Source organism: Anopheles aquasalis, chromosome 2 (genome assembly GCF_943734665.1).
Source record: "Anopheles aquasalis chromosome 2, idAnoAquaMG_Q_19, whole genome shotgun sequence".
Lineage (NCBI taxonomy): Eukaryota > Metazoa > Arthropoda > Insecta > Diptera > Culicidae > Anopheles > Anopheles aquasalis.
Window position 1 is genome coordinate 8,552,501 of NC_064877.1, and position 10,000 is coordinate 8,562,500.

At 49.5% G+C, this 10,000-nt stretch overlaps 1 protein-coding gene across 10 annotated transcripts in view; it reads left to right on the forward strand.

Moving 5' to 3' along the window:
* LOC126571062 (nicotinamidase) overlaps positions 1-10,000 on the forward strand; it is a 52,545-nt gene that overhangs the window by 22,277 nt on the left and 20,268 nt on the right. For 4 of the 10 annotated variants that reach the window (XM_050229295.1, XM_050229290.1, XM_050229297.1 and 1 more), the window contains one exon: positions 6,021-6,103. In XM_050229295.1, the coding sequence (XP_050085252.1) occupies positions 6,048-6,103 (56 nt within the window). In that variant the 5' untranslated portion in view covers positions 6,021-6,047. Of the gene's footprint in view, positions 1-5,147; positions 5,166-5,404; positions 5,643-6,017; positions 6,104-10,000 lie in introns of those variants that run through there. The other 6 variants (XM_050229294.1, XM_050229289.1, XM_050229287.1 and 3 more) reach the window with 4 other exon arrangements.

Here is a 10,000-nt window from a genome sequence, read left to right on the forward strand (position 1 = left end):
AGGGCTTCGGTCAGGGCTGCGTGCGTGCGTGCCAGGCCACTGGACAGAGGGACTGCGCTGCACGCTCTCGACGTCTTGATGAATTTTAATGAGCATTTGTCTCCTCTTCTTCCGCCTCTACACCAAAGTTACCAAGTTCCCGATATCCCGGTGGTGTGTTGGAAAGGGGAACGCGAGCTCCAGCAGCCGCAACCACGGTCCGGAGTCTGCCCTGCCGGAGGAGTAAACTGGTGTTGAACTCTCCAACACTCTCGCTGTAGGCTCTGGTGGCGGGAAGTTTGGAAAAGTCCAACACCGCGTCCCTCCAGTTGGTTGGCTGGCTCGTTTTGTGGCGTGGAGGGCAAAAGTAGAAGAGAAGTCAGTCAGTCGAACGAAATCGCAAAGATTGGGAGGATGAAGTGGTTAGGGAGACAAAGGAAGGAAAAAAAGAAATAGCGAAAAAGAGAAAGAGAGCCCCGAAAACCGAAACATACAGACAGCAGCAGCAGCAGCAGCAGCGAGTGGAAAGTCCCCGGGCTGCCCCGGGAAAGAATTGGAAGCTGCAGTTCTTAACCGTAACCGTAAGCTCAGACCTCATAAATTATGCATAGCGGTGGCAGTTTGGGTTCATCGCGGCAAATAACTTTGCAGCTTCACCGTGGCGGCGTGTGTCTGTTTTGCACCGCGTGCCTCGTCTATCTCTCTCTTCCTTTCCCTTCCCCGCCATTGGCTTGAAATCGAGAAGTGAACGTGCACCGTGAGCCTGGTTATGAAGGGCGTGCAGAAGAAGCGTGCGAAAAGTTGGTGAAAAAATCTCGATCCGCCGTGTTCCGGCTCACTGACTTTGAAAGGTTTTTTTTTTTCTGGTGGCGGCGCAAGGCGCGAGATGCAAATGTGTTTTCTGCGGTGGGTGGGAGAAGGGGGGGGGGGGTTCTGGGAACGCTCCTCCACCACACACAGTGGGAGACGACGCAATGGACGACAGCCAAAACGGTGATCCTTCGCAGCGAAAAAAAAAAACCGACCCAGTTCCGGAAAACAAATCACGGAAGAAATATGGAACACAATCACAGTTCTTGCGGTGGTGAAGGAAGGAAGAGGAAAATCAGTGGAATAAGAAAACAAAAAATACAAGAAGAAACACCATCACCAACAGCAGCTCCGGGAGCTCATGCAAAATGCTTCTCCGGTGCCGGTGCCGGTGCCGATGCCGATGCCGAATGCTGCTCTGCCAACGTATCGAGATGTAACCGTGCCCTCTGCTCGGTCTCACCGGTCGTCGCGGGATCCATTTTGATGGAAAATCCTTATCGTGCTCGCCTCTGCGTTTGTATGTGTTGGTGCACAACGAATCCCCTGTCCTTGCACGGTGAAGCTAGAACGGGGATCTTCTGCTTCTTCTTCTCGCAGGCTGCTGCTCCACGTGTTGCTGCGAGCGAGAGCTTTCGAATGAAATATTCGATTTCGGTCCCCGGCATCCCGGCATCCCTTGGTCACACCCCAAAACCCCGAACGTAAGCCGTCGGTTCACGCAATGGAATATTGAGTGAGTGACGTAAGTGTTTGATTCGACAGAAATGGAAATACTCTTGGAGTGGCACTTTTCGGAGTGGTGGAGCTCCCGGATCGTCCAACGTGTCAGCCGTCTTCCTCCATTCTAGTCCCGTACGGTCGTACGGTCGGTCGGTGGCCGTGAGCCGACAGCCAATTGCATTGGGATGGGCCCCGGATTCAAATTCAAATCCCTGCGGATTTCAGATTGTTCTCATTTGCGTAGCTAATTGCGACGAAACAATCCTCGAAGCTCACGAGGAGTGGCACTGGAGGGGAGAAAGGATCAAGTGGAACGGTTGGCGATGTATTTGTACAGAAGGGATAATGCTGACTTTGCCACGACTTCGGTCTTGGGCCACGGATGGGTGCCGCGTCTGTGTGCCGCGTGAAAGACTAGATTACAACAGTGCGTGTCAGTCAGTCAGTCAGTCAGTCAGCCAGTGTTTACTCGAGAGGACTCGAGACGGTTGAGAAGATGGGTGTATTATCAGGAGATATTTACGCAAATGATTAATTGAGGAATCATACTCTTCCTTCTTTCGTAACACGCTGCTTGCCTCTGTCGGTTTCGTTTGTCTTTATGATGATTCATAAAGATGATGAATTTCTTTGCAAATGATCGATTGTGCGATGTTTTACCATCAGTTCAATAAGGGCCTCTTTTCCTACCCCCAAAAATTATGCTAGAAGGCAGAAAGGTATCATGATTTTCGTACGGTCTATTTCCCCTTCCCGGAATTCCAGCTGCCTGGCCCCTTTTTCAATTATTCCCAAACAGAACCCTCCATCATGGCGTTTGGCAGCGGATATGGGGCATCCATTGGTTGGTTTATTTTTAGCATCCAAGTAGCACCACCATCCCCCAGCCTACTAGTGAATGGTGTTGAAGCAGAACGCCGAGGGCGGAATAAGAGTTGGTTTGGAAGAAATTGATTTCACCATTTATGCTCACGCAAAACTCCCCAAAACCATTATTTGGACACGGGTTGGACCGAAAGAAGGTACATTACTCACTGACTTTGTATCGTTCGACGACTTTGCACTTTCTTGATGGCTTGAACCAGCATCAGATTGCAGCAAACAGGGAGCAGGGTGAGCAAAAGTTTGTCTCTCATCCTCAGCCATTTGTCGGTTTGTCGCTGACTGGCTCGCTGGCTTGAAACTTCATTATGGTGAGCCCGAGCATCAGCTTCTGCTCCTGCCAGATCATTACACCATTAGTGTAGCACCGGGTGCAAATAATCCACTCATATGGCGCGAGAGACGTTGGCGAGGTGTTTAACCTCCCACCGGGGGCTGAAGGCACCGCTGCGTTTCGGTGGCACAATGGCAAACGAAACGACAAAAGGGGCAGGGAGGAGGACGCATTAAACGAAGTATTTAATTTTCTGAAACGATTTCGTTGTGCTGCAGACACCAGCACCCACCCAGGATGGCATGCCGTGGCAGCACACGAACGGAGCCGCGAAACAAGAAACTTCCGGCGCACTTTACCAGCGCGAGGTCAGAGGCGGGAAGGCTGATGCAAGGGCACAGCGATGGAAAAGACTTCCGGGGGCTCCACACTTTCCGCTCACGTTCGCGCACATAGCACGCGGATAATTCACAGAATGCGCTAATGCTAAAAGGATTACGTTGAGAAAAGCGTTAGGATGTACTTTGGGCGCCTCCACTGCTCCGCGCCTCTGGGGACAAGGGCTCTGCTCGCAAGTCAGTCAGGGTACGCGGCACAGCTGATGCTGCTTCGGTTGGTGGTTGGTTTAACCGGTTTGGTGAACGGTCGGCAAGCCGGCTACTGCTGCTTCGGTGGCCATTGCTTCGCCTCAATGGGTCTCTGGGGATTCGCTGGATTTTCACACGCAATCAAAACGTAATTTACCTTGCATCCGTTGCGACAGTGAGACAAAGGGGGGTGGGGGGTTTGGGGGAGGAGTACGAGAGAACGGCAGTGTCCTCCGAGTAATACCAAGCTGGGAGGGCTTTAATTTTACTGTTTACATGATTCTGCGATGGTTCGTAATCCGCCGAACCAACCAACGGTATGTTGTTATTGGTTCGTGAGCATTCAATTCGTTAGTACTTTACCATTTTTTTTTGCCAAGTGTGTCTCAAGGCACTTTGGTATGATATTAAGGGCCCTACAAACATGTTTTCGAGCGTATGGACTTGTCGTAATCATGTGCAATGTTTAGTATGATTTGTCCATTGTCTTTTCTTTTTTCCATCTATAACTTTGAAAGAAGAAACAAAAAAGAGATAGTCTCAAAAGAGAGAAACATAAATTGGATGTGCAGTAATTCATTTTCTGTTTGTGATAGTCATAGATAATGTGTAACGGTTGGTAGTCGACTTACGACCGAGCAGAGCTAAAAGGCATCTGCTGTTGACACTTTGTTGGGCTTGATTAATTGTTTTGCAACGTAGTACTGTACAAAAAAATGGATAAGAAGCAGGATGCGCAAGAAATAACAAGGTTACAGCTCATGTAATTGAAAAAAATAAATAATAACCCTTACGAATAATACCGAATACTACAATCTTATAAAAGAAATAACATGCAGCAAAACAATCAAGGAAAAATTTAAACAATGGTAACCAATATTTAAGAAGAATGTAATGTTAAGAACAGCACGTTTTTAAAATACTAGTTATAAAATAGAACAGATTGCAAAACATACACATGTTTTTATCTTTCTCTTTATCTTTGTTTTATTTCTATCCGTTTTTATACTTTTTGTAACATGATAAAACATGATGTTAATGTTATATTTCATAGTAATGTTCAATGCAATATCAGAAACGTATATTTGGTTGTGATTCTGGATTTTATTTGATTACCTTAATGAAGTTGCACAAGTCAAGTGTCTTTTGAAGGATATAAATTCTTTAATACGCTATGTTAGAAAAATAATGAGAAATGCCAAAGCTTCGTGATTGCGTGCAAAGCAAATTCACGAGCAGATCAACGTCAAACGCCAATAAAGGGAGCATTTAAAATTTAAACAAACCGGCCAACACTACTTCCGCGTCCTGCCATAGCCAAAGCCTCACATTTCGCGTACTTTGCGTGATTTTTCTCTGCCCTGACCTACTCTAAACGCACCTGAGCCGAACTGTCAATCTCGGAGCGGTCCCCCGGTGTTCCAAAAAGGTTCGAACTTCCAACGCGAACGTCATCATGTCCGCGTTCGCCGCCGTCGCCGCCGCCGCCACGCTCGTCAACGCTGTCGACGCTCGGTGCTACCGGATACGCTAGCCCCAACCCCTCCTGCCCAGCATGGCGGCATAGCAACGGGTTCGGGCCAACTATTTACCCCGGTTGCCATAGTACCGGGGGTAGTGAGCCAGGTTTCTTCAATAAGGGACCGTTGCCACGGGCGAGTTGTGCCGAGTTTTCTAATTTTTCCGGCAGGGTGGTGCTCACTTTTCGAACCTTTTGGAAGCTTGGCGGCCTTTTACGGACGGTGCCCATCGACGGTGGTTGCATTTCCACGGTTTCCATTCGAGCGAACGGAGCGATTCGAGCGGGATTCGAGCTGCTTCATCGCCAGAGTCTCGCCCCAAAAAAAACCGGTTACATCGGGCGCATCCTTTTCGCGGCCTAGTGGTTCACTGCGTTCGTGTGTCTGTCTGTGCGTCTGTGTGCTATTTCGGGTTTCGTTCCTTGGTTCATTGCCTTTTTTTTGGCTATTTACGGTACGCAGTGCAAAGGAAGACAAAATAAGGGAAACACGCAAGGGACCCTGTGCCTGTGCTACCGCTAGTCGTCGGTAGTTTGACGTTTGGTGGAAAACAGAGTGGAAAGTGGGACCGAAAGTAACGCCGAATCCTTCACGAGGACACGGGAAAATCTCGGTTGCAATTTGAAAGCACAATCCGCGGTGCACGGCTGCTGAAGTGGGTTAATTGGTGCAAAATCCTTACGCTCCGAGTGGCAGTAGTTGTGACAGGAAAAGATTACCACCATTACCGGTTGAAGGACCCCTGTCCCCGTCAATCCTAGGGCGAAAGGTGTACGTGCCGTGGTGACGACGACGACGACGACGACGACGCAGCGACAGTGACGACAGTGTATTCTTCTCGAAATTCGTCGATTTGCGATTGTTATGGTTGTTACTTTGACTTTCTGACTTCATAGTTTTACTCACCGAGTTGCACTCCTCTGGGTTCTCTTATGCCACGTTATTGTTCAGTTACTGCAGTTTCTCAGTCAGCCTCGGCTCACGGGCTCTAGAACTACCACTATGTATCTATGAGTATTTTTGACTTTAGTTCCAGTGGCCTTCTTTCTCTCTCTTTCTCTCTTTCTGTATCCCACTCTTAGGTCTCTTTGTGTGCTTTTTAATAACTGTGTGTGTCGTGTAACTTTCAGCCACAATGTTGATGAAAACGATGTGTTTTTTTTTCTAAAATGAATTTTCCTATTTTTCCCTCTTCCATATTTCCATTGCCTTGTGCGCGTTCGTTGGAACGTCCGATCTCAGCAGCCGACGGAGCTCCCAGACGAGGACTTTATGACGAATCCTTCGCTGGCAATGGACGCCTGTTTCACCGCTTTCGACAAGGACGGGTAAGTTAGTTTTGGGGCTCACGTGGAAAACCGCGTGGATCCACCATCACCTGGTGTGCCATTTCCTGTCAAGACGCTTCTACGAAATTTCAAGAGCTTTCCATTCTTGTTGTTGTGCCAATTTGTCATGGCCAACTCACACCGGTGAGTTGCTGGCTGGTAGGGAATGTGGCGAATTGTCAAAATCAGTCTTCTGACATCTGTGACAGCGAGAGAATGCAATCGGAAAATTGGAAATAAAAAAATAATCTAAATCAATGCACAGCAGGTATTCGTTCGCTACGCCCAGAGCATTGTTTGTGGCATTGTGACCTCGGTTCTGGGGGATTCCATTTGTGATGCCTGCTCACCCCTCGTCAGAGCACCCTTTCACCGCGGCCTGCTGACATCAAAAGCATTTGTCAGGCAGGATGAAAGCGAACGAACGATCATCCACAGCCCACATCAACTGCCCTTTCGCACAGCAGTCAGAACCCTGCGCCGAAAGAGCAGCACCGTGGGGCCGTGGCAATATGTCGCACTGGATAAAAATAAATCCGTTTATGGCAATTCAATAAAATGCACTATTGCTTATCGATCGGATTGCCAGGGGGGCGGGTGGCGCAGGTATGGCGGCACATCACGACTCTGAGCGCACACATTTATGGCTCTCGCATGACTATCGCGCAATGGAACGCACATCACGTGGCAGAAGCTCTCTTGGGGTGGCTACGAAGGCGGACAAGTTGCAAATGTTACTTTGGTGCGCTCGTAAAACTCACCAACTCGGCGCACAAACTTGAGTATTGAAGGCATTAAAAAGTCATAAACGTTGCCGATTTCATGATGCCGGCCGGTACTTGGCTGGATGCAATGGCGCAATTGTGCATTAGGGTGTGTGCGCGGTGGTGCTGGATGTATATTAATTTTTATTGAAAACCCCAGCCCCCCCCGGGTGCCATTTTATGTTTTACGATTTTTCAATCAACTCGCTCGAGTGTAATTAAATTAAGGTTCGTGGGTTTCGTTTTTTCAATTTAAGAACTTGATTAGACCCTCTCGGTGGTATTAACATTGATCCTGTTTGTATTTAAACGCGAGAGTGCTGCTGACAGGCTGACTGCATTTACGGCTGATGATTGATGCTATCTTTTCCGTTTGCACAATCTCCTACAGCAAATCTCTGCTTGATGCTATGCAAATTACGCTCGATTCATGTTTGATTGGCTCGCCATGATATAAACCGGGCACGGGCACGGTGATTGCAGTGGCTCACTGGCTGCTTTATATCGTCCGTGCAGTACATAATGTGTTGTGTTGCTTTGTGCTTAACACATCGGTCCGGTCAGGTCCGTTGGAAGGTGAAAATGACTGTCGCGCACACGCTGCCGCCTGTCTGCAGCTTGTTGTCGAATGCTCCTCTCGGTTACCGGGAGGGGGAGACACATTGGAGGAGCATAAAAAAATGGTAACCCATGGAAGCAGCTTATAAGACGACCGAAGCAACGACGATACAGTACAGGAGGCTCGAGGGTGTCGAGGGTGAAATGTATTACCTTTTGATCGGGCAATAAATTTCAAATTTTCTCACAGTTTAAACCGGCATCGCGCTACTGCAGTTCGTGCGAGCGAGCACGGTGCTGGCGAAGATGCTGCGCTACGAAACCTTGAACGTGAACCTCGACTTCTCGTCCAAGTTATGCAGAAAGTTTACAGCGTTGTGGGGGTCACAACACACGTGTAGAGTGGCGAGAAGGAGAAGCGAGAAGTGGGTGACAATTTATGGCCCATTCAGTGGTGGCAGCAGCCGAATGCAGCGCTCACTGGATTCCTTTAGCTCGGCGCTGTGGTGCTGCACCGAGTGCCGAGCAAGAGAGGATCAAGAAGCTGCACCATAAAAGACTTTTAACGACAAGTTTCCGGACGTCTTCGCGAGCGCCATCACACCGGGAGGACCTGTTCAGGAGGCATCCTGGCAATGGTACCATGGTGCATGGTGCGGCCATAACAAAATGCTCGATTCGATTTCGGTGCAACCTGCGGTGAAGGTGAAAACTTTTACGAGCGCTAACCGCCGATCGCTCGCATGGTTCGCAACCGATCTACCTCTCCGCCCAGACAGAGTTCTGCTAAAACAGCGAAGGGAGAAAGAGCACCGAGGCGTGTTGGCCTTTGGCGGGCACGTACGAAGAATAAACTTTAATCTGATTTCCCCCGTCGGGGAAGATCATCATCATCGTCGTAGCGCGATGCAGTGTTGCAACGCAGTGTGTTGCAGCGCCATCCAACCGGATAGATGATGGCAAGATTCTATTAAATTTTATCGTTATTGTAACGAATCAGAAGAATCGCGTTTAGGATGATAAAAACACCGTATGATTACTGTTGGCGCGGAACGTTTTGTGGCACTTTCTGGCTAATATCACTGATCGGTGACAATGAACCACGGATTGTGTGTCCTCGCGCCCCGGTAACAGGACAAAAGGAACTATCGATTCCATTCCAATGTGCCGCTTTGTTTGGAAGACCAATTTGAACGGAGCAGAGAACTCACTCAGCGCGTAAAGCCACACAGCGCGTTAGATAACGCCCGAAAAAGCAGACCGCTGGCCTTCGCTCTTCGCTCGAGTCGGTGTTATTGACGTGTGCAGCCGCATCAACAGCCGGAACAGTAAGCGTCACACCAAACACCGAGTGGACCGAGATAAAAACGTAAAAAGACATCTCATTTCTACCTCGAAACGGTGTCAACATCAAGCATCCTGTATCACCACCTTCCAGTACTGCTTTTTTTCTTCCTGCTGCCGGCGCCAATTTCCCGGGACCCAGGCCATTGTGTGGCCTACTGTCCGTGGGGGCACCCTCTTCCCTTACCTTCCGTACATTAGGGTGCATCCGTGACGTGCCTCCTGTTTGCATTGCCGGGGGTTTTCTGCTTTCCCCCCCTTAATTCTTCATTCCGTATGCGGCTACTGCGGAGACTGCTCGTCGTTCCCACAGCATTGAGAGCGGGCAGCATTTCGCTATTTTTACCTAGCCTATTTGCCCACCCATCACAGCATCGCACCAACACCGAACACACGTAGACACTGGTGCATCCTGTTTTCCCTGTGCGGCCTAATGGAACAACCGGCCACAATAGGGATGTTGTCGTTGTTGTTGTTGTTGTTGCTGGCATGAGATGAGGATCGAGCCGCGTGATGGTTGTGAGGCCTTTTCAAGAAAGGTGCCCGCACGGTCGCGCGCTTGCGGCAGTGTGCACCAGCGACGGACGGCAAACAAGCCGAGCGTCGCTAACAATGGCGCTGGGACAACGAATGACACTCCGATTTGCTGTCACAATATTCCACACAACAGTGGCAATGATTTTGGAGAAAGTTCGGGGCCCCAACGAGACAGAGAGCCAGAAAGGAAGAAAGGAAACAAAAACGGTCCACAGACTGCGAGTGCATCGTGTGCTGCTGCACCGTGGCGTTGTGTTCCTTTTGTGGGAGGGGGGAGAAAATGGTGCTCGGACCTTGGCAGGAAGGAAGGAAGTGTTTCGGGACCCGGTAGACCAGCCAGGAAGGTGTTGGTAGAAAAGAGGAGAAAATGTAGAAGGGGAAACAGGAACAGGGGCTGAAATAATGACACTCTGCTGCTGCTGCTGCTGCTGCTGCTGGTGCTGCGCGCTTTGGGCTGTTGTCGTTGATGTCGTGAGAGGTGATAGAGAAGCCTCTATCGTGGTGTTCGCGCGACGCAAACATGTTGGCAATCGCCCTGGCATTGAGTTCTAGTGCGAAGCATGCCATGCCATGCAACACATACACATCAAGCTGGCCTGGCTTGACAGCTCGAACGAACGAACGAACGAACCGGAATAACTCTGACAATGGAGCTCTGGGCCCCGGTGGTAGTTGGCGTGTGTTTTTCGGCCTT